Source organism: Leptodactylus fuscus, chromosome 7, assembly GCF_031893055.1.
Source record: "Leptodactylus fuscus isolate aLepFus1 chromosome 7, aLepFus1.hap2, whole genome shotgun sequence".
Classification (NCBI taxonomy): Eukaryota; Metazoa; Chordata; class Amphibia; order Anura; family Leptodactylidae; genus Leptodactylus; species Leptodactylus fuscus.
The window spans coordinates 57,834,986-57,860,868 of NC_134271.1; the positions used below are offsets into that span (position 1 = coordinate 57,834,986).

The 25,883-nt window shown below is 41.7% G+C and overlaps 1 protein-coding gene across 1 annotated transcript; it reads right to left on the reverse strand.

Annotated features, from left to right (window-relative positions):
• Positions 1 to 688: 688 nt before the first annotated feature.
• On the reverse strand, positions 689 to 25,883 carry DYNC1LI2 (dynein cytoplasmic 1 light intermediate chain 2). The gene is made up of 13 exons (XM_075281956.1): positions 25,774 to 25,883; positions 20,113 to 20,186; positions 19,127 to 19,243; positions 15,735 to 15,965; positions 11,433 to 11,602; positions 10,637 to 10,730; positions 9,368 to 9,503; positions 7,451 to 7,562; positions 7,304 to 7,363; positions 6,616 to 6,657; positions 4,328 to 4,445; positions 2,833 to 2,952; positions 689 to 2,087 (listed from the first exon to the last, which is right to left on the reverse strand). The coding sequence occupies exons 1-13, from the start codon at positions 25,857 to 25,859 to the stop codon at positions 1,984 to 1,986; spliced, it is 1,464 nt and encodes a 487-aa protein (XP_075138057.1). The 5' UTR covers positions 25,860 to 25,883; the 3' UTR covers positions 689 to 1,983.

The window sequence follows — 25,883 nt, forward strand, 5'->3', positions numbered from 1 at the left end:
TGAAAAAACCAGCATTTCCACCATTTCGAAGTTTTGGGTTTTTTTTTGTTTGTTTTTTTAAGTTAAAGACATATACCTCATCAAGTGACAGAAAGAACACCAGGAGCATCCATGGGGTTAAACAGCTGACTGTCATCAGAAATAATACACGTGGCCTCTCGATCAATATACTTTTATGGCAGGGTTCAGGAAGGGTTTAAATTATATCTATACAACACGGATTTGTGCTAAGGTTCTTTTTACATAAATCAGGGCACACACTGACATCTTGGATACTGGATTACATGCTGGATTATACTGTGCAATCTATTAAAAAATAATGTAGTTGAAGACCTAGTAACCAAACCCTTTGCCATATAGTAGTAAATTGGCAAAACATATACAGTGGCGACACATGACAATGAAACATTTAGGGTGCATGTACACTGAGTAACGCCGGGCGTGTATGAGAGCCGTACACGCCGGCATTACAGCAGACTGCCGAACACTTCCCATTCACTTCAATGGGAGCGCTCGTAACAGCGGCGTTTACGAGCGCTCCCATTGAAGTGAATGGGAAGTGTTCGGCAGCCCTGCTGTAACGCCGGCGTGTACGGCTCTCATACACGTCCGGCGTTACGTAGTGTGCATGCACCCTTAGTGGTATGGAATTACACTGAGATGACCCCAGAATGCAGCATGAAGGTTTCTTGTGGTGCAATAAGACACATTAAACAATCAGTTGTTACCATTTATTGAAACTGCAAGTAATAGGTTTAATGGCCTGCCAACATACTGTAGATGTTAAAATAAATAAATTAATATAAAATTCTTACAGGGTGGTGTAAGGCAAGACAAGGCGCCGAAAGTGGTTTTGTCTTAAGGAAACCTGCAGCAATATTTTCCCATAGTGCTTTGCAATGCAGACCAGTAGAAGCAGGGGCTCCTTGTGCCTCCGGTAATGAAGAGAGCATTCCCAGTAGAACAACCTGCAGAAATACTTGCCTTGCTTCTCTCTACCATATTAAAAATAAAGTCCATGGCAAAATAAAAAATTTAAATCTAACAAAAAAAAAAAAAAGTTGGGCCGGAAACAACCCCACTTATATATGTTGAGGCCTCTTAACACATCCAGGAGGGTTAAACCGAGAGAATGCGCAGTGGGGATCTGGATGTCAGAACAGATAACATAGAGGTTTGCTGCTAGAGCAATTGCAAATAATATAATATATATATTTTATGTATATAAAAGTGACTGTTAATACAGTGCATAATCCTCCAAGCACCTCCTAGTGGCACATCCTGAACCGCTCTAGGCACTTGGAACTGACCAAACATGCTTTGTTTGCCCCATGTGATCGCCACCATACCCAACCCCAAGAGCATTTACATTGGCAGCAAATACTTACTCTTAATCCCTTTGCTACAGCCTATATGAAGTAAAAGCAAGGGATTCCCCAAAACCGTTGGAAAGCCAGATATTAATAACCTATCCACAAAAGCATCCCGCAGGAAAGAAAGGAGTTAAACGCATAAGGGGTCGGTCACTCTGCTAGTTGTTCCTAACCAGTATACAAACTAAACTTTCCTTCACCACAGCCAGCAGCACTTTCTTGTTTCAGTTTACGATCCAACTTGCAAGATCCCTTTTCCATCCACAGGGCCTGCAACATGGTGGCCAATGAGAGATGGCAGACTCTGGAATCTTACTATCTGACCATTACAGGATGGACTGCAACCTTCTAAGTGCTTATGGGTGCAGAAACAGGAGCGATTCTAGCCGCTTTCTGCACTCAAGGGGTTAACCAGATGGGATATTTCAAGGCAAGCTCACGTAGGGGGCACATAACACTGGTGTCAGGCTAGTAGCGCCCACCTTGTTCCATGACAAAACCTACAGTATCCGCTGTGTCAGAGCAGCCTTTGCATCATTAAGTCCGATATACATTGTTATTATTTGGTCATTTACATAAGTGTTGTGTAATAGCTTGCTTCATAAGATCATCAGGCCTCATTCTCCGTAGGGGAAGAATTCGCTAACACAGTGTCCGGCTGGCGGCTCATTCGGTCCAGCTCCTCCTGGACATTGGTCAGTACAGGCTTCTGTCCTGTATACAAAACAGACAGCACAGCATCAGCATAGGGACAGGTCATTGAATAATTCTAGTACTATAGTAACACTCCTTCAGTTCAAGTTAATGGGACGGAGCTGAAATAACAAAAAACAGCCCACTGGCAAGAGTGGTGTGGCTCTAAAGAAGAAAGTAGTGGGGGAGGTAGGGAGTAAAAAAAAAATGTTTTCCTCTCGTCAAGATTCCTTAATCCCTGAAGCACCAACCTCTTTTGGACTTTGGATTTTTCTGTCAATGTAACCGTACAAAGGCTTGTATTTTTGTGAGATGGGGTGTATATATTTGCTATTTTTTTCACTTTTCTATGCAAAAGTTACTGTTATTTGAATGCTTTAGTGTACCAAAGAATTATTCCCTGTGTGTCACACTGATCTAATATCCCAGAAAAGTAAATCTGGTAACCTATGAAGTGATGCTGGATTATAGAATATTATATTGTATTATTAGGCAGATTTATCATTCACAAGTCTGGGAAAGTTGAATTGCAACCAACTAAGGCAGTTGTAAGCCATGCTGCCTTCTGCAACAACCTCTCTCTGTTGGGAGAATGAGGGTCCTTTGCCCCCTGGTCTTTTAGGCCTGAATGTAAACTATCACAGTCATAGCATGGAAACACATGATTAAATTTGCTTCTCTGCCTCCAGTGCCAGCTCGGGTGAAGTAGCCAATGGAAATACCCTTTTAAACCTGTATATTACAAGAATGGATTTTTGTTACCTACCTGGTTTCTTGGCAGAGCCCGGAGCAGACCCAGGTCCACCAGGACTCCCAGGAGATCCTGTCTTTTTACTCAGCAGACTATTGAAGAAACTGGCCAGGACTCCTTCGCTGGCTGCAGCATCTGTAACCGGAACACAAAGGATTAACATATTACTATTTAACAAATGTGGATACATTGACATGATGAAATAATGAAAAGTTGTGGAAATCTTTCTGCAATGATTTTTTTTTTCTTCACTACAGGTAGATATCGTTTTAGGCACATACACTATTCTCTAGATGTGCAGGGTACATAAAATGGCCTTAGTCTTGTAATATGGATGGATAAGCTATCATTTAATATAGATGATTAAATCCATGACAAGGATTTCTGATAGTGCCTATAATTTATACAGACTGCAATCCATTGCCACTAGGTCAGTCAGCACCAGAGCAGTTTATCTATAGACACATAATCTGCTCATGAAGGGCTTGGCTTCTAGAAACATATTTCTGGTGACGGCCATCTAATGTCTATGACAGCTCTGACAGCCACACAGGAAGCAATCATAGATTTATGAGGGTTAAGAGTATGTTGAGCAGCACCATGTACAAGGAGATTGCATTAACCAGTGCATTACATAGCTATCAACAGTGTCCTCCACAAATGCATTATAAAAATCTTAGGGCTTTAGAGACTTCTGTGTTTAGACAGTAGTAACACATGTTAACATCAAAGCATCCATTATTCACTAGTCCTAAAAATACACAAACCCATAAAAACAAAAGCATGAATACATGATCAAGAGAGATAGGACCCAGCATGAGAGATATCTGGCAGCAGCTCATTTTCCTCTCCTCATTGTGATCTCAGCTGAAAAGGAATGGATTTGAAGTGTAGGAAAGAACTAGCTGTCATGCAAACAAGACTAAAGTAGATGAATATAGAGAATGTCAACTAAAACATGTCTGCATCTACAGAATCAACATTTTTATCTAATGCAGGGATCAATAACATTTGGCACTCTAGCTACTGCAAAACTACAATTCCCAACTTGCTCCATTCGCTTCCACGGGAGTTCCAAGAACAGCAGAGTAAGTATGCATGCTGGGAGTTGTAGATTTACAACAGCTGGAGTGTCAAAGGTTGCCCACCCCTGATCTTGCGTATTGCCAATTTTACTCTTGTATGGCTTCACCCTGAAGAAGTTGTCAGGCACACATGTGGTCTAAGATGAAGCCTCTATGAAGCTGGTAGGGCTGTGAAATTTGCCAAGCTCCAAGTGCAGTAGTTTTGCACAGTGCATAGGACACTATGAAATTAAGAAAGTAATAAGTCTGATATTCTATAAATATCCAATCACTTGGACTCAATAACCACTTTCCTTATGTCCCATCTGCGTAACAGGGATTGAGAGAACATGAGTGCCACCATCTGTTCACCAGAACTAAGTATCCCTTCATCTACTTGAGCCTTAAATGTTTGAGTGGGAACACCCAGGATGCTTGACACTTACTCTTAATATTGGGGTCTGGTTTTTTAACCGCTGCCATGGGTGAGGAGCTGGGCACGGTGGTAGGTCCAGTACGACCTGGTGCTCGAGGGGAACCTGTGGGAGCTCTCGCTGGAGACTCCTGTAAGAAAAGAATTGTAGATTTTAATGAATTCCATGTTGCAGATGTTTCTAGAAGTGTAAGAGAGAAAATACCCTTTAACGTGTAAGCAAAGTTTACAGACTTAATTTTCTGGCAGCATTAGCATCATCAATAAATATTGGAATAAGTTTTATTAACACATCTTGGTTCCAGTCAGTGAAATCCTGTGCTTCCTTATTCTTTCCCTTATTTCTCTATTGAGAGCTGAGATCTTCACCCCCCTTCTCACCCAAGTACAGGTGTTCACGTAATATCATTTAATCAGTTCAGTTAAAATCTTGGTCATTGTAAAGATGCTGAAATTCTCAAATGTTAGTTGAATCCAAGATCACAAAACTACCTGTGTTACTTCCAGAGATGCCACTAGTTGAATACAGCGTTGGGATTAGGAGGAACTGGCATAGGTTTCCTGTATAATAACTCATGGAACAAAATGGCATCATGCCCCGGCTCACCCACATTTATTACAAGTCGCAAAAGGGGAATGTGGCCAGTCCTTGGAGCAAGAAAGGGCCTTCTGTCAGAGCTGTACCACATTATCACACATCTAGGCCAGAAAACTGGTATAGATGTACTAATGAATTTCCCCTATGGTGTCATATGAAAGCTGAGTCTCAACACATCATATGGCACCAAACGCACCGTTCTAAAACTCAAGAGATATATCCGTTTGAAGTGATCCCCCCTCCAGGCTCAGCTTCCCTGCATTACACAAGACCCTCTGTACACCTAGTGAAAGCAGTGTGCACATTTCAGCTCTCAGAGAGACAAGGAAAATAATAAAGAACTGTCGGATTTCACGGAAAGCAGCTAAAATTCATTAAAAAAATTATAAAATTAATAACCAGTGCCAGAACATAAGATTAGTTATTTTTTCAGAATTAATACAAATTACAACACTCATCTCGTGTATACATGATGGTTACATTAAAAAAAAGAAAAAAAATCAAAGCAAGGGTTAAAACGTTCAAATTTTAAATAATGGTAGTTTTTGTTCAGTTTTGTGTCCAGGACCAGTCATACGCCCCTTAACTTGTGACCATCATGCTGATCTATCTCTAGGCTCTACACTGTTGGGGCTACACTGGAAGATGGCCATCAATACATAACTAGACAAGAGATATGATCTGTTCCATTGCCTGAAGACTCTCTCTGTGATATCTATTGTACAGTAACTTGGCTGAGGTCAAGTATCTTAAAATAACGAAAGAACATTTTTACTACAAGACTCTGACTAAAACGGTATTGTAGGGATCTATTCTGCTCAGTTTATTGAGGGAGTCATATAGGCAAGCAGGCGAATATAAAAACTTAACACCCTAGAGATAACCTGGAGCCCCAAAGTTATGTAAACTTGGTACCAATTATTTCCTACTAGCTTTTACCCGCGACTTCGTCTGCGGTGATTTGAGAATTGGGCGGACACAGACGTGTGAAACTGTAAAAGTGCTTTAAAAAGTTTGGTGGGCTAGCAAATGCGATGTGATTGTGTATGTAGTGATACAGGCAATGTGATGTGTTGTATTGTGTATGTAGTGATACAGACAAAGTGATGTGTTGTATTGAGTATGTAGTGATACAGACAATGTGATGTGTTGTATTGTGTATGTAGTGATACAGACAGACAATGTGATGTGTTGTATTGTGTATGTATTGATACAGACAATGTGATGTGTTATATTGTGCATGTAGTAATACAGACAATGTTATGTGTTATATTGTGTATGTAGTAATACAGACAATGTGATCTGTAAATGTGAGTGAGTAGAGTGAGGGCTACTCCTGAGGTGACAGTAAGGAGTGTGCAGGCAGGTTGAGGCAGGAAATGCCAGGCAGCGTGTGTGAGTCTATAGCTGGGGCTAGGAGTCCTGCTTTTGTGAGTCTCCTGCTAGGAAGCGATGTTGTTTAGTGGCACCAAAAGTAGCCTGTGACTCAATCCTAAGGGAAAACTATGTTTGTGGAAAATTGCACGCAAATCCGTCCAGGCGTTTTAGCGTGATTGAGTAACAAACATACAAACTCACAAACATACAAACACACAAACTTTCACATTTATATTATTAGTAGGATTGTAGTTTTGTAATAGGTCTACAAATATATCAGAAACTGAGATAAACCAACACCCCGGCACAGGGGTCTCTAGACTTACCGAGGCTCTTGTCGGAGTGGCCGGTTGCTTTGCCAAGTAAGACTACAAGAAAGATGAATAATTAGCAGTGATGAAATAGTTACTAGTTAAATACTTAATAATGTCCGCAAGCAATCCTCTTCTGTCAAGTATTCGACTCATGTCTCTTGGAAAGCATCAAGTCAACCAAAATGACAATAACAGTTCCCACAATGAGGAAAACAGCCAGCTTATTCATTGTGTAATGAAACTATGGAGGTTTTCATTCAATGACTACAAGTAAAGATTCTTAAACCGGTAAAGGACTGATACACATGTATCAGCAGCATAGTCTTATCATCAGATGTATTACTATAAGACAAGACAGTACATAAGATGTATCTGCAGAATCCCCTCCTTCCTGAACGAGATTATGCATCCCCATCATACAGCAAAGACTTCAATTTAGCCAAAGTCAACATATTTGGTAAAAGCCAAAGATTCCTTATCCCACCTTAGGACCTAACTTGTTCAAGATAAGAAACATTTTCGGTGTCTGTTTGTACATTAATTTTTGAGGGCTATAAGAGGGCTGTAACAGCAAACTCCCTATTTCTACATGATCTCACACTGATGCTAAATTCTGCGGGGACATACAGGGTTAAGAGCTTGAAATTGTCTGATACTACACATATATTGCCAGGGATAAGTGACCTAGCGTCTCCCATACCTGCTGCTTCATCAGGAAAACCTGCTCCACTTCTGCTGCCACCTCCTTATCATGGACTAGCTGGAAGGAAGAAAGTACAATGCATTGACAAAACTTGTTGTGATGCTTTTGTACAGAAGGGTACACAAAGAGAAGAGGACTCCTTACCTTTCTTATAGGTGGTTTTACAATAAAGTCTTCAAAGGCATCTTCAGGTTTGACGCTTGTGAAATTTTCATGCAAAATTCCTATTTTCTTCTCATTGTCCCAGCCAGCAGGACTAATGAAAAAAGAAAGTGTTAAGCAACCTCCAGACTGCAATACAGAACCAACATCCAAAGAGCGAGGGAAAATTTACTAGTACTGTCCAAGTGGATATTGCAATCAGCAATATGTTATTTATTTCTACAGATTTTCAACCCTTTGAAATACTTAGGGTAAAATCTGAAGCAAACTTGTAGCAAAATGTAACATGAACTTTGTGTGGAACTGCATCAAAAACTGCATGGAGAATACACAACACATTCATTCCTGTGTGCATATAATCTTAAAGGGGATAAAAATATTTGTGTTACAATATTTACACAATTATTTCCTACACCATTTCTGTGCCCACCTTAGTAAATTTACCACATGCACACTTAGGCCTGCCTCCTACTTCCTTCGCCTCTTCAAGGAACATCCGGCGTCGCGAGTAGGCTGTTTCCAAAAGCAGCAGTATCTTCTCTACTTGGCAGAAGTGATGCCAAGGCAAGTGCACTAATGCTTGGCATCACTTGCTCTGCTTCCTCTCTGACAAGCAAAGATGATGCTGCAGCTGGTTAACCACATCAATCACTTTCATACCTTAAAGGGGCGGTCCAGAAATTACTGTACTTGGGCAGGAGGCAAGGGCAGATGAAACTTTACAAAAAAAAAATAAAAACATACTCACTTGTTCCCAGCACTCTGGTGTCCCTCACCACTGTCTGGTCCAGCACATGCGAGGGCGAAAGTCCCCACTGCATGTGACTTCTGAGACAAATCAGCGGTCACAGGAGAGGAGCCAGTGATGTATGTGAGGGATGTTACCCATTCTGTGACCGGTGAAAGGACATCCTCATCGGGGTGAGTATTAATTATTTATTTTTATGTTTCACCTTCAACAGCCTCCTGCCCAAAACTGTAATTTTAGGACAACGTCTTTAGGCACAGAAACAAGACTGTACGTATGTGCCCACTTCAACCTCATTTACTGAGGTGAACAAAAAAAAAAAAAAAATGTTTATAAGAAGCAGCAGGAGGCGCTATTCTAGAATATCTAATTATATAAGCATTTAAATAAATGTAAATACAAAAAAATGTTCATTGATAATTTCGGGATGGATCCAAGTTAAACAGTATTCTTTGTAGGTCAACCCCTTCAAGGGCAGGAGATGAAAGTCCATCTCAGCCAACCATTGCTTAAAATATAAATATGCCCAAAGGTTTACAATGTCTTCTAAACTTGTGATCTTCTATTTTGGAAAATCTTGGCCGCTGTTAGCTAAAACTACAGCTGCCACTTTGTCATATATGGAAGTCTGACCAATCTAGTCACTTGTGTTGCTGGTGGGATCATCTGTATATGGCTGGCTAATAGCTAGCTTATATTTGGTGAGATCTGCAGACAATATCTGAGGTGGTCATACACAGGGGTGAACCTGCTCCTTTCGCAGCCCGAGCGAGGTACAGAAAGCCGCCCCCCCCCTCCCTGCCGGGAGGAGGGGGTGGAGCGGGGGCGTGGCTTAGCGGAGGGGTGTGGCACCTCGAAAGGGGGCGGGGCTTAGCGCCGTTCGCCGGCAGAGAGCAGGCCCAGAGACTGCCTGCGCTCTGCCTGAGCGTGAGGGGAGGCTGCTGGAGCAGCGCTGCTCCAGTGGCCTCCCCAAACCACCGCTCCGTGCTAAGCCAGTCCAGGACAGCTTGTCCTGGACTGGCTTAGGTTAGCAAAAATGCCGCCCTCCCTGAGGCCCTGGCATAGCGCCGCCTGAAGCGGTCACTTCAGGTCGCCTCATGGGAGGTGCGGCACTGGTCATACACATACAGAAGTAACGGCAGAATTCTTACATAAACACAGCATCCTTCTCCACTACCAAGGCAGGTGTGTTAAAGTGGAATCCATAGGTTTTATGGACAATGTACTTGTACAACAGATCCAAGTTCTTCTCTTCTTTTACCGAAGTATAAATTAAGGCAGCTCCATCTATTAGGTTCAGCTAAGGAAAACACAGAGCAGCGGATGGGGGATAAAATACATTCACATATATCCAGCATTTCATTGCAGGATGTATACAGGTTCAGAGCAAAAATATCCAGGGATGTGTTATATTCTTCATAAGCAATTTACTACCATGTTTTGTCCTGGAACTGTCGGTAATCTGGCCTCCATAATAGACATGTTATAAAGAATAAACCTGTAACACTGTCTGATCACTAGGAATCAAACTGCTGGGACCCCAAAGATCATAAGAAGGTCCCCAAATATCCATGAAGGGAGCAGTGATGAGTATTTGTTACCACGGTTCTATTCACTTCTGTGAGAGTGACAGAATTCAGTGATCTCCATCAGTTGCACTGAAGTGAATGTAGCAGTGGTTACAAATGTTCCTCTCACATAGGGAACTTGTGCTCATGATCAATGGAGGTCAAAGCAATCGGACCCAAAGTGATCAAATATTTAACCCTATCCTGTTATGAAATCCAAGGTTCTCTCCTCACTTTAGAGTTATATGTATAAAATTAAAGGGTTTATCTACAACTATGATACAGATTTCTGTGATCTTTAAACAACTTTCAAGGCACATTGTTGAACACTGTATCATGGTTGTGCTTACTATTCAACTGATTGGGACTGACTGAAATCATGGCCATATGTGACCGATGGACACAATGTCACTGGCCTGAGAATAAGAAGTGAAGCTCAATATCACAGTCCTATATAACCCCTTTAACCTGCAGAAAAGGTTACTATTCTCTAACAATAGAGAGAACAATGCATGTGAATATGCTTTTTTCCTGAGGTAACCTGCTAGGGGTGCACATGCCAGTTTGTGGTTTCCAATGCAAACCAGCAGAATTATAAATGCAGCTCAGCAGTATAGCACAGGCCGCACCTCTGGATTGGTAATACAAATCATAGATTTACACATTTACTCAGTTTTACATTATTTGTCTTCACATTTAAAATGTAAAATAGTGTGAAAAACTGGAAAACGACACTAAAGATGCATACATATAATCTACAATTACCATGGCATTTTGTCTAGAATTAGTTATATATTGAATACACAGTTATGGTTGGATGGGAAATGAAGTACAGGGTTAATGATAGGATACACTGTAGGCAGAATCTCCGGATGTGAGACTGGATGAAGTCAAAATACTCATCTCTGTAGTCATGTTCCTTTTCCAATACACTCACTGCGTCACACTGGAAAACAAGAGAATATGCAAGTCAGCAAACTATCTGGCACTATGTGGATGAACAGATAGAAAGACTAAGGGGGCGTTCACACTACCATCTGTGTCCGACAGGTAGTGTCCGCTCCTAGTGTCCGTTCAAAATCTGGCACGGACATTAGGAGCGGACACTAGCCTTGACCGTGACACCTGTCATTTATTTAAATGGCGATCGGGTGCGTTCTTTTGCACTCCGTGCCCTTCCTTCACTGTCCGCATGTAAAGATGTCCGACTTTTCAAGCGGACAGAAAAACCCGACATAGGGTTTCCCAACCACCCCATATATATGCAGCCTCAGTACAGCTGAGCATACATGTGTTTTAAATAGTAAGAGTGAGTAGAATGTCACCAGATACCTCATCATAATACTGTCCCTTCAAAGGACGTTCTCAGTTCATAAAGAATAATAGCCTATCCTTTGAATAGGTCAGCATCCTTGCAGATCAGCTGCTTGCAGAGGCTGTAGTATTTGGGCAAGCAAAGCAACCTCTTCATTGCACATTTAGTAACAGCTGACTTTTTACATGCAAATCATTTATGGCACAGCTATAGGGGGTGTATAGGCAACAGCCGATCTCTGGTCCCAGTGCCAGGGTACACACCGGTGGGCTCTGTAAGCTTCTGGATGCTCCCAGGAACCTTCATTTACAACATCCACCAACTAGAACTAACCTTAGTGCAAACAACTAGCACAGGAATGCCGAGATTGTGAGTAAGAATATTGTCTCCAAGGGGTAAAATAACATTCTCATCCTCTGTGCCTGATGAAGCAGGACCTCTTCTCTGTGGAGACCCCGAGGATGTGTCTTCTGGTTCCACATATTCTTGAAAATCTTTAATGACTGGAAAGAGAATTACAATAAAATCCTTTTAAAATAGATTCTCATGAAATTACTGGTGACATTAGCTAAGCGACAACCACAAATGAAAAGCATTGCCGTGAAGTAGTTGTCACACAGTTTTCCGCACACCCTGAATGGCATATCAGCAGGGTTATAGAGGATTACAATTTGTCCTATTCATTCTCACCTACTTACTACCTTATTGTCAGTCTACACTGTTAATCTTTCTCTCTATTCACAAAAAATAGCAAGTTATGTATTTCTCATAAAGTGGCAACAGACAAGTAAGGAGAGCACTGCAGTGCTTTAAAAAATAAGAGACTTCCCCTTTAAATAATGCAAATAAGTAGCCAATGCATTTGTGCTATTAGCATGTCCACACAATGAAGACATTCACAGCAGACCCCTGTGCTCTAGAAGACATCAGCTATGGACAAAAGGTGACCCAACACTACACAGAGCACAAGACAAGTCATTGTGAGGATGGACAGGGCAGGTGTCCCCTGTGTCTTCACATACAGCAACGTTCAATCCTAAAACCTCATTCATCTTCGATGGTGCAGGTTATCAGACATATAGAAAGATCCAGGCTCCAACACTGAGGAGTGGCAGCCATACTGCTCTTCCTGGTACTACAGGGGATGTGATTCCAGTGAATGTGAGACCTCTAAAGCTATGACAATAACGCACTGTTCTGCCATTACTGGTACTATAAGACTCTCACAGTTTTCCCATATTCTACAATATAGCAGAAAAGAAAGAATAATCAATGCCGGCCATCTACAAAGGAGATGTACACCGAGCCTTAGTCACAGACAAACACGGATTGCATGTCATATTGTAAATGTAGACTGGAAAAACACTATGAGGGAATGGATTGATTTAGAAATTACATTCTCCCAGTCTGAAGCAGAGTTGTAAATAAACTGGTGGGGGTTGGATACACACCAGTATTACAACACTAAGGGACAATATGAACATGAAACCAGTTTACTTAGGGAGGCAGGAATAACCTCAGCACAAGCCACAGACAAACAAGTATCTGGATAGTGGAGACTCGGGTGACGGCTCCTGAAGGATCATTATTTGCTGACAAAATACTTCCTATTTCATCACCTAAGGATTTATAGGGCAACATTCTGGTTTCTTATATTCAGTTAATTGTAATTAAAGTTTTCATGTGAAATACACTAAGTGAGTAACACTGAAAATACAAGACGTCACGATCTCTGCTTGTTGTCTATTACATTCCAATAGAATAGCAGCAAGCAGGGATCTTTATAATCATGAAGAAATACACAGAAAACACAACCTACCTAAATAAAACATTACCCTCATTTTCTCTACTGATCTATCATGTATACTTTAATGTATACTGGAAAACATTTATTGCTGGAAATGGAATACCGTTTAAGATGCACCTCTCTAACCAAGCGCTGCCAGGGCGGATTATTAAAAAATAAATAAATCCAAGCCAAAAATAAAACTTTAAACAAGATCCAAAGGAAGGAAGCCACAGATGCCATCAGTTTCCAGGAAGCTGCTTCATAAGCCGTATGTCTTCGAGCAGAAATGTATTTAATAGGTTTTAGAGGAGGAAAATAGGGAAAAAAAATTTTGAAGCAAAAACTGGTAAAATATTTAATATATGGGAGTTGTAGTTTTGCAACAGCTGCAAGGCCACATTGACAGGTGACCCTGCAGCTGTACAGGGATGCATAGTGGTTTTTTTTGCGGGGCCAGATGTACTTTTTAGTTATACCATTTTGGGGAATGTCTATTTCTTAAATCACCTTGTATTGAAAAAAAAAACAGGAGGTGATTTAGAACTTTTATTTCATATTTTTATTATATATTTTTAAAGCTTTTTTTTTTTTTTTTTTTTTTTTTTTTTACTATTTTATTCCCCCCCGGGGGCTTGAACCTGCGGTCACTTGATTGCAAGTCCCATAGACGGCAATACAAGTGTATTGCCGTCTATGGGACATTCTGTATATTAGTATTACGGCGGCTGGTCATAGACCCAGCCGCAATACTAATATATAGCAGTGACAGGCCTGGGAGCCTCATTAGGCTCCCGGCTGTCACCCGAACAGGTCAGCTACTGTGATATCGCCGCAGGAGCCGGCCTGCAACTTCACAGGTACGGGGCCGGTGGGGACCGGCCCCGGGGGAGAAGGGGCCACCGATACTGACCCGGCATCCGCTGTACTAGAGAGGCGGATGCCGGGGAGGGATAGACGCCGGGGCCTGAGACATCGCTCCTCTGCCCTGCCTGAAGCCACCGGCGGGGGGACGGAGGAGCGGAATAGCATCACTCCTCCCGCTGCTGGCTTCATGCAGGGCAGAGGAGCGCAGCGATGTCTCAGGCCCCGGCGTCTATCCCGTGCTGGCATCCGCCTCTCTAGTACGGCGGGTGCCAGGAGCCACATTCAGACTATAAGACGCACCCTTCTTTTCCCCCCAAATTTTGGTGGAAAAAAGTGCGTCTTATAGTCCGAAAAATACGGTACATGTCCTATAAAACTGTTATACAAAATGAAATCCAGAGGGGAAGTGAAAACACATGAAAAATAATCTTGTATTTGAGCAACACACCTCCCTTAGATCACTAGTGGCAAACTATTACTCCCAGCAATCTCAGATCAATTGTTGTAGTTCACTTTCTGCCCAGCTGTTCTATAGTAAGGGCTCACTGAATAGATGCTAGTTGGATGTACTTATGAGTTATACAGATATTTTCCAGTGGAAATAATCAATAAAACATCATTCACTACTGATATAACAGATTCTTCACACATACAGAAGAACTGGATACATAATGCCACTCAAAAACCGCTTATTGGCCATTGTTCAGTGTAAAAGGACCAAAAGAATGAGCGACAAAATTCCATTTATGTCACACGTCTGTAGATGAAAACCATCTGATCCTTATACTGCAGCGGCCATCTGCACCATGGAGGCTGGAATGTTCCTTCTCTACGGATAACACAATGACTGCCAAGCTAGTCCAGCTCAGTACAAACATGTGTGAAAGATGCACCCAGCGTGTGAAAACCCGAGGAAGCTTCTGCCACACCCAAAAATACAGACAGGAACATTTAAGAGGATGAGGTCTTAAAGGGAACACATGAACATGGTTGGCTTTGCAGCCATTTCTGCTCTGAATATTGCTAGCTGAAAGAGTGGCCGTCACTCAGCTTTCCCAGATTCCAGAATAACAACTTATGAGATACAGTAGAAGGAAAATATCACTTCACATCTAGCCAGAATTATCATACTGAAGTCTGCTGCATGCCAGGGCAGCCATATTGGTTGCCAAACCAGCTTTTTCAAATAAAGACACAAAAAAGAAACCATCTAACCGGGACTATTCATAGTTTGTCGGGATGGCTTAAGGGCAAATAGTTATAGGGGAATTGCTTTTTGAGGTGCTGCAGTATACACAGGAGCTGGAAATAGTTAAGCTTAGGCAAAAAAGAAAATATCAGGTCTCAGGAAATTGAAAAGGAATATTGACACCGGTAACTTTACCTCCTTTTGTAAATAGCAGAAACAATGTTCCCGCCAAGACAGAAAGTTTCCCGCTCTGATGCCTTGCTTTACTCCTCTAACCTCCGGAAACTAAACCCATAAAGCACCGATTCAGTAAGGACAATGAGCCTTGTAAAGGACTTGTCCACTGTAGTCACGGCTGAAAGAGGGTGGCTGGATAGTGATATTCACCTGCTCAAACCACTACCGCACTTTTACAGAACACCTAAAGAGATCTTTATTTACAGAAGACTTAAGACAACTCCCTTGCTTGGAGAAGAGCTATACCACAAATTAAATGTATCCCCTATCCAAAGAACGGAAGATAAGTGAACAGGTGGGCATCCGACAGCTACACCCACAGATCATAACAGGGTTGCTGAGCCCCTTTATTTATATACAGTGCCAAATAATTGGTAGGAATGGCAGAAATTGCTGTCCTGTAAGTGATCCTTCAGCAGTCCCACTGAGATGACTGGAGTAGAAACTTTATGAACAACCCCCTTATTCATCAGAGCCGAGGCTCACGATACTCTTATAACACCTTGCTTGTTAAAACCTTCTTGTATAATGTCCGGACCATTCCTGTAACACTTACTCTTCTGCTCCAGGTCTCTCATCTGCTCAGGTGGTATCTTCAGCTTGTCTATGTGCTCCCTTAAGACGCTAGCCCACTTAAGAAGCGATTCCATTATCGTCCACGGTCTGGACATGTCCGCTACAAACACAGCCAGCATGTCACAGATTGTGTCCGCAGACAGGGCAAATTTCAAAAGGCCTTTGTGATACAAGTCTCCATCCAAGATCCAAACATTGCAGCGCGTCAGATCTGAAGGCAAAATGAACAAAGACAGTCTTTTATTTATGCACGCTAGGGCCATAACAGCACATGCTATGGAGTCACACATTGTCGTAGGACTAGGAAATGTGGATGACAACAAGCCCCCGAGTTGTAAAGGCCACCACACTTGCTGTCACTCACATTTCCCAGAAGCAGATTAAATAATGATGTAAGTCACTTGTATAGATTGAATAAGCTTTATACCTCTGTAATATTGTTAGCTTACAGGGAGGTGGAGAAAAATACAATTTCCCAAATTTTGATCACTGTATTTGCTTTCTACCACAATGAGCATTTTCTCCACATCTGACAGACAGCAGAATATGTCTATATTCTCGTGTTTACACAGATATTAGCTCATGTGCCTGGCAGCCAAGCAATGAGCTGGATCCCACAGTAAAAGCACTCATTGTTTTTGGACAATATCAGCCATAATTTGTCACGCAGCTGCTGCTTGGCACCGACGGGTGCCGTAAATAGCTGGCAATGAGCAATGGAGAGATGGCAAGCCACGTACTGCAGGCTGCAAATAGTCTGGCTCACTAAAATAGAACCTGATGCTTTGAGATTATGCAAATGAACGTCTGCAAATACAAATGATAGAAATGTAACGACTTCTAGAGACACTAGTACCTGCACAAGCTGCAGCTTCCCTCTGCCTTTCACTGTCCTGGATCATAAGACATAAAAGCACTGACCAATGGATTACTGTGAAATATCCAAGGAATTGCTGTCACACCTAGAGAAGCACTGGGTCATTTCTTTTTATCTTTAAAGGGCCATGGTACTGTAAGACTTTCTATCATATCTACAATAATTATTTCCCTGCCAAGTGGGTAAGTCAAGTCTTGTGACGTATCGTGCAGAGTGTTGCAACATCATACAAGCACATCATCCAATGGATAGTGTAGAACGTCACACCACCATAGATCATGTGACCACTGCATCATTATGAATGAAATTCAGTCTAGTCATAGTACAGCAGGCCTGGATAATATCAACAGTGAAGGGCAATTTCAGAGGTATACGTGATTTCCAAAAGCTTCTTAACCTTGTTATGGAAAGCAGTGAGATACAGATGATACAAATAGAGATACAGTGGGGCAAAAAAGTATTTAGTCAGTCACCAATAGTGCAAGTTCCACCACTTAAAAAGATGAGAGGCGTCTGTAATTTACATCATAGGTAGACCTCAACTATAGAAAACCTATAGAAAACCTTTGGAGGGAGTTGAAAGTCCATGTGCCAAGCGACAGCCCCAAAACATCACTACTTTAGAGGAGATCTGCATGGAGGAATGGGCCAACATACCAACAACAGTGTGTGCCAACCTTGTGAAGACTTACAGAAAACGTTTGACCTCTGTCATTGCCAACAAAGGATATATAACAAAGTATTGAGATGAAATTTTGTTACTGACCAAATACTTATTTTCCACCATAATTTGCAAATAAATTCTTACAAAATCAGACAATGTGATTTTCTGGATTTGTTTTCTCATTTTGTCTCTCATAGTTGAGGTCTACCTATGATGTAAATTACAGACGCCTCTCATCTTTTTAAGTGGTGGAACTTGCACTATTGGTGACTGACAATACTTTTTTGCCCCACTGTATCATGCTATATACTACATTTCTGAAGCTCTTACTCCTCCCTAGTATATTACTATACTTGATATAGTGTAATCCTCCACTCTGAGCACTAATGCCAACAATGCCAATCCCAGTTAGTTACAATGTGTGGAACAGCTATAGTTTATAATCCATTCCTGCTAAGTAATAATACACAAAACTGACCATAGACTTAAAGAGGACCTTTCATCAGATTGGCCACAGGCAGTTCTATATACTGATGGAAAGCCGACTCGGTAACGTATCGGTCCCGGTACTGTAGCGCTTTACAGTCAGAAGGGCGTTTCTGACACTCTGTCAGGACCGTCCTTCTGTACAAGCAGCGCCTATAGCGCTGTGCTCTGAGACCGGGAAGGAACGCCCAGTCCTCTCCTGATAATACTCATCTATGGACGAGCACTGTGAGCAGAGGGAGGGGGTGTTCTTCCCCACTCACACAGTACAGCACTATAGGCGCTGCTGTGGAGAAGGACGTACCTGACTGCCAGGAACGCCCTTCTGACTGTAAAGTGCTACGGTATCAGGACAGATAGCGATTTACCCGAGGCACAAAATTCAGCGCACTGTCTGCTTTCCAGCAGTATATAGAACTGCCTGTGCCTCAAACCATAAAAGGTGCTCTTTAAGGCTTCACGCACAAAGCTGCAGAGAGGAATGGAACAAAACAAACAGGAAGTGTGACCTGTGTTACTGCTAACTATAAAAATACCTTTTGAAAACAAACCACCTGTAAAATAGTGATTTCTAGCATGTAGTTCATAGCATGTTGGGAGTAGTAGTTCTACTACAACTGGAGAGCTGCAATCCACCTCTGTAGTATCATAGATGACTCACATTGGCTCGGGATGTAATGGGGAAGGACTACTTCTCTTTACTGAAAAACCTCAACAGGCAAGGAGGAGCACAAAGGAACACAAAAAAAAAGACAGTATACATTTTAGGCTAATAAAGCAAAAGAGCCCCAAGAACAATCCATTCAAGCCCAGACCATCAAAGCATGTTGTGGTGAACATTTTCAGTGCTGATACATGGAGAATATGCAGCCTTGGGTGTAAGAGAGTCATGTGAGTAAATAACGTCACCACCGCCACCTTGGGAGCTATGGATGCAGGAGCCACCGCACTCTTAAGATTTCTGCTCGCTGTCAGTGAATTAAAGAATTTGTTTCTATCTAGAGCCTGAGAACCTGTTTGGATTACCGTATGTCATGCAAGCATAAACTCACAAATCCAATACATCAGATATATTGAATTACAAACCAGAAATATGACAACTCCATATTATAAAATGGCTTTATCTAGGTACATTCTTTTCAATCTGACGAACCTTGTGTGGACCATTAAAGGGGTAGTCTGATGACAGCCATTTAAGGTATTCATTACAGATGCAGCACCAGTCAGAAGCGTTCTGGAGTTAGGTGCAACCTGCAGCTATCAGACATTTATGGTGGATAAGTCATGAAGTCTGTGATGAGAACACCCCTTGAAGCTACACAATACATAGTGGATTACTGCTCACCGTCTCTGTCTTCATCATGAATGCTCAGGTACAAATATTCCAGGCCTCGTCCTTTCTTGTTATGATCAGCTCCTTGTAGTTTTGCCATAAGAGTTGTCTTTCCTGATCCATCTTCCCCTGTACAAACAGAGAGAGTAAAATAAATACACTATCCTTAGGAAGTCTCCTAATGATATGAATGCAGTAGGCTGTCTGAAGACAGAAATACCAAATTGATTAAAACTAAAAAATAAATCTCTGCAAATAGTTTGCATGTCTGTTTTCACTTCCATAGAGTTTAATGTGTCTAGCCAAGCCCACGTGTAACCATCTGTCCAACAGGATGTAGCTATTGGAAGGCTCCTTCATCTGGCAGATCAGGGGCAGTTGACCCCAATTTTCCAAGAAGGACAGCGTTGAGAGAGGTATCAGACATTTATGCCACAAGCCACTAAAAGGTTTTGTAGGATTTGATTCTGATGTCCTATCATTAGGAAAGGCCATCAATATCTGTTTGGTGCAGCTCTATACTCCAGCTCAGCTGCCAATGCCTTCACGGCTGTAACACCGCATGGCCTCTATACAATGTACAGAGCCTTCGGCTCCTGGCTCCACACACAGTATAGTAAAGAATCTGGCAGCAGTCCCAAACAGAACCCTACAAATCAGATACTGATGTCCTAATGATAGGCCATCAAAAAAACCTGGAAAACTCTTAATGTCTTATCTGAGTAACCCCTTAACTACTGATATTTTATGAATAATGTTAGTGGAATTACTGTGAGTGTCCATCCTTACACAATACACTGACCCAACAAAATGAGGGGAATAGAAACCTTGGCTCGCCAAATTGGCTTCTATATTCCAAAGTAATTTGGCCAGTGCCACCACAGATTTTTGTTGGACATTTCCAAATCTATGGTCAGTTACACAGCTATCAGTACATAAAGATCAATAATAACAGGGATCTATTAAAAAGATTTGCAGGAGTACATTAGGTCACTCACCAAACACCAGGATATTTTTCCCACAAGGTAGCTTGTTCCGTGCCCTGGTAGAAACATCACTGAGAATAGATGACCTACACAGAGACAATGAAATGGGTTAGTTTTGGTGTAATGGTGCTGATGACCGCAAGGATTACAAGACCAGAGCAATAGAACGTATTTTACTATAGCAATCACTGAACCTCTTCAACCCTGTTATTATTTGCCATATATTCAAATGCTGAGACCGCATCCCTTTAAATGGGGGGAGGGCAGAAGGTCATATTTTATTAATCAGCACAGCCATATCCGCATTGCATCGCTCTAGCTCATTGCTGATGTACAATAATATATCCTGTACATTAAAGAGCAATGGTAGAACCTAAGCGTTTACTACCTAAGGGCTAGAGATACTACAGCAATTCATCCTTTACTAGAGACAGTGCAGATACTCAGAACAGAGAATAAAAGTTGTTTAAGACTATTGGGGCATTTCCTGCATGGGATGAGTGAATACATTTGTTTCATGCAGGTTTCCCTGTACAATGAGATAGAACCTCAGAGACAGAAGAAAATGAATACAGCAGCTGGTGCGGCTATACCACTAGTGCCCCAAGTAGTGCATGAAGTTAAAAATGCAATTTTTTCATTGACATATCTTTTAAGAAAGATATGCTTATACACTGCCCTACCCAATGCTTACTTTAAGGTTAAAAGTTAAAAATGTACATATTTCCACAAGTCAATCTGTTTTCTGAAGTTGGGCCTCCATTACAATTCAATTGTTAACCAGCTTAACCACAAACTGGTCTGTCAGGCCCGGCAGCCACGGAATAGAAGACGCATGGTTAGACACCTAAATTGTTCAGGAGTGTCGGCAAAGTTTGGTGACCATGGGAACTAGAACAACAGCTACACTGGTTGTATTTTTACAAAAAATAAGAGTTAAATTAGCAGGAAAGAATATTTAGTGACTGAGTGTGATGAGAATGATTCTCTGGTTTAAAGTGTGAAAGCTCTTAGATGCCATACACAGGCCTAATGACAGAAAGCAGCGTCATAATCCAGGGTGTGGCGCTCCCCAAGGCAGACACGGATTACAACAGCTTAATGAGGAGTCACAAAATATCACTAAAGACAAAGAATAGAACTAAGATTAAGAAAGCCTATAAACATCAGACAAAACCGGGAGTGATGTATCCAGAGCAACCATAAAACTCTAAAGCGGTCTCAAAAAAGATTGTTTAGATCTCAATTTTAGTAAACCGTTGTATATCAAAACATAACAATTTTGGAGGATTTTTCTAACTCATTTGTTTTGGAGATTCTCTGTTACTCCTCCTGAAAAATAACACCTTTTTACACTAGACCCCCTGGTTTGGACAGACTAACCAGGCCAAAGATACAGAGGAAGGTGGGACTGCTGCAGTGTTCATGTGTTCGGTGACGCACCAGAACCCAACATGTGACCCCTGGGGCCAGTGACTAATTTTTTTAGCGACATGACCTATCCTCCGGGGGATTCCACCTTGAAAGACCTATTGAAATCAATGGGAGGTTGAAAAAAAATACAATACTGATTTTGATGCGGTTTTAGCAAAAAACGCAAGCATTTATTTTAAAATGAAGTTTGCAGGTCCATGTAGTGTGCTGGAGCAAAAAAGAAAGCACGACAAAAACCACAATGAAAAAAACCGCATCATGTATAATTAATAAAAAAAAAAAAAAAAAAAAAAAAAGTGTCTCCTAATTCCTGAAGCAGATTTTTTCAGTCTGCAAAAAACTCTGTGTGAACATAACCTGTTGTTTAAAAAAAAAAAAAAAAAAAAAAAAAACGGTTCTCAGTTTCTTAGGAAGGTGGATTTAGCTAAAGCTAGAATTACACCCAGCTTTCCTATAACTCTGATCAGGTAGTCTTCCCAGTTAAGCATTAATATAAGGAATGGAAATCATCCCAATGTTGGCTGCCACCCAACTTTCCAATAAACATTGATAACTGGCTTTGAAAAGAGCGGTTACCCTTGACTTATAGTCTCTATAGTAAGGACCCTGGCTGCAGTGCTCTATACAGACTGCTGGTCCGCTCTGCCAGGACACATGATCTGCCGCACAGAATAATCTGAGATTCTAGGAAGCTCTACTGAAGCTTCCCCTTGAGCACCAGTGATGACAGGAAGATGGGAGAGGCATGGACATCGTGACTAAGCGGACAGCTCGGCTGTGTATACAGCTCCATTCTACTTGTCAGGATTTACTCTGCTGGATGATGAACAAGTTGGCAGAGAATCAGTTTTACACAATTCTAACAGTGGGATGGGAAGAGGACTAACAATTTTTTAATACACTTTGCCTTGGAATCTGCAGTTCTATGCAATTATGTTACATAAGTACTGTAATAGAACCCAAGCCAATGAGAAATAACCGTCCTGTCATTCCAGGAGTTGTATCCAGCATCAAACTACACAAATACTGGTCACAACTAAGAGTTCCCAATGCAGCAATAACACCTTCCTTTTACATCACAGTAAGGTTGCAGCCACCGGATTGCTGTAAATCTGATTTACATTAGTCCTGATCTATCTCCATTATCTTATTAGGCGACGCTCACATCTACGTTGGAGTCTCGGTCACCGTGTGCGTTGAGAATCACTTAACAATAGTCCTACAAGTCTGACTTTTTTGTTCAGCGGTTTCAGTTTTAAAGAGCACCCAAAAAATCCAATTATAGTTAATGGAGTCCTTTGGGCTCCATATATGACCACTGTTGTAGTGATCTGCTTATCCGTCAGAGGACCAGAAACACGCACAGACTGACACTGTTTGGTTTTGATCAGGACTTTTGTGGGGTGGAAATTATGCTGCAAATCTGATGCTTCATATATTTCTGCTATCATGTCTTATGTGATGACCCAGAACAGCACGCCTTTGGACAAAGATGGCCTGTGTAAGAGCGCCTGTCACTTCTCCTGACACGTGTAGGAAATATTTTTTCTCCATAAAATAGTTCTGGAGCTTCTCCCGTGTTTCCTGCTCCACTTTTATTCATCCTGGAAATGTATGAATATATTGACAGCTGGGTGTTAATACCATCTTAGCGCAAGTTCACACAAGGTTAATTGGTCCGGAACCTGAGGCAGATACTGCCTCAGGTTCCGGACCAAAAAATGGGTAGCCGCAACTGAAAGCCGACGCACTGCACTGGCATCCAGCCGCGCACTTTGCTCCAGATTAAGCCCAAATGAATGAGCCTAGTCGGGAGAGAGTGCCTGAAAGAATGGTTTCCATGGGAGCTGTGTTTTTGGTCAGGATTTTGAGGTGGATATGACCCAAAATCCTGACCAAAAAACTCAGCGTGAACTTACCCTTAACAGTGCTGACTGCACCAGACTGTGTTGGGACACACCCCGTTAACAAGGGAAATAGTAACACCCATTTGCCAATTTATTAATACAGTTTCAGGCAGTGTAACAGATGAAATGTACAAGAAAGAGATATGAGTGTGTGTGACGCTAGGTTCACAGAGTTCAGGTTTTTGCTCTTCTGGTCTGCTTGGGAATCGGGAAAAAACGGAAACCCTATTCGCTTAAAAAGCATTTATTTGCAGAAAACCGTGGATCCCATAGACTATAATGGGGTCCGCCAATTTTATGCTGAAGTCGGCAAAGAAGAAAGTCCTGCTTGCTTTTCTCTGACTATTTTAAACAGAATGGGGAAATGAGTCCCTGTACACTAGTGGCAATTATCCCTGAGCCATGATAAAAACACCTAGTGAGAAATGACATTCCCATCAACAGCAACTTGTTGATGGTTTCCAGTATTCAGCAATGTTTTTAGAACAATAAACAGCATGTAATACAAAGGTGCTGGTATTACATTTGCTCACTGTAGTGTCATTATATAAAGGTAGAGCTTCACGTATTTCTTAAAATAGAGAACCTTTCAGGCAAATTTGGGAGGTTTTTTTTTCCCCTCCTTTAGTCCCCACCATTCCTGAGCAATCATTTCTGCTAATGTCAGCATAATTTTGCTCTCTAATTCAGGCGGGTGGTCTGCTGCAGACTAGGGCCACCCAACAAGAGAGAGCCTACTTAGCATATCAGGTGCTGAACAGCAGCAATTGCTCAGAAAGGGAAGAGGCTAGAGAAGTGAAGCAGCACCTACTGAAGAATGCAAAGTGTTGGGAGGTGGTGGAGGTTGTGAAAGTCATGTATAAATGATGTCATCATGCAGTGAAGGTCCAGCGGCTGTCTGGCAGTCTGTGAAATCTATTACAGGACATCCCTCTAAGTAAACAAAGACACCAAGTTACAATATTGCATGTAAGATTACAGAAACATTTCCAACCTTTTGTGAAAATGCAACTCCCAGCAGGTGCAGCCACGGCATTCTGGGGGTTGTAGTTTTGGAATAGCTACAGAGTGACAGGTTGGAGATTGCTAGATTTGTGTCTTATTACTATAATAAAGACATATAAAAATGTATTCTATGCACATAATACTATAACTACATGAGCCCTTTCTAAAACCGGTCACAAACACAAAGCTGTAGAATAATATGGTTTACCGTGAAAATGCTGTGTAATCTAAAGGGAGCGTGTTATACAACAGAGGGAGCTGAGCAGATTGATATATCGTTTTGTGGGAAAAGATTCAGTATAACTTGTCATTTATCCATTTATTTCTATGCTTAAAAGGAATGAGTCCAGTGGGAGGTCCTAGCAGTAACTTTGTATGCACAGTCGTAGAGGGGAGGCTATCAATCGCCCACTGGACTCAATTACTGCATCTAAGCATAGAAAGAAAAGAGAAATAAACATATAAATAAGATAATTCTTTAATAGTCCCACCGTTGGGAAACCTCAGAAATGACAAGTCACACAGAATCTTTTCTCACAAAACTATATATCAATCTGTACAAGCCCCACCTGATCTGTAACATGATGTCTACAGACTAGGCAGCATTTTCATAGTGGCAGCTTCCCTTTAATTATCGGAATATTAACCCATAATATAGATGTAAAAATTCAACCATTTCCTTAATAATTCAATCATATTTCTCCCAATTACTAGAATATAATATATTGTTAGGCCATGCCAGGATCACCATGGTAGTCAGAACGCCAGAAATGTAAGTTTCCAATGACAAAAAAGAAGTTGCAAGAAAACCGTAGATCCAGCGACCATACTGACATGTCAGTGACATTACCCACTCTGTTATGGCTGCTGTGTTTATTAGTCCCATTATGGGAATGCACCATAGACAGAAATACAAGACAAATAACCTGGCTTGTATATATGTGTGTGTGTGTATATATATATATATATATATATATATATATATATATATACACACACACACATTACAAATGTAGTGCAACAATATGGACATTCTCCAAGTATAACAGTGATTTGACTGATAGATGACTGACATATCCATGGCCTTCAGCTGATGGAGAACTACAACTGCCAGGATCTCTCTGGGACCACAAGCCCCAGCATGAACCCCCCGATGCCAGCTGTTAGTAGTCTCCTTCAGCACCCAGCCCCTTCCCCATTCTCAGCTGTCATTATGATAATGCCGGACAATGACATCTCCCAGTGACAGAGTAAACTTTCCGTCCACTCCCAGCTCCCATGGACGGCGCCATATCATATCCTCCTTGCAGTAGTGCAGGCTCCTCACCATAAACTCTGCCCCTCGTCTTCTTCGCCCCCCACTCCCGGTGCCTCCCCCCGGTCAGCGCCCAGCAGCTTCCTCTCCGCCGCCATCTTGCCACTGCGGCCACCACAAAG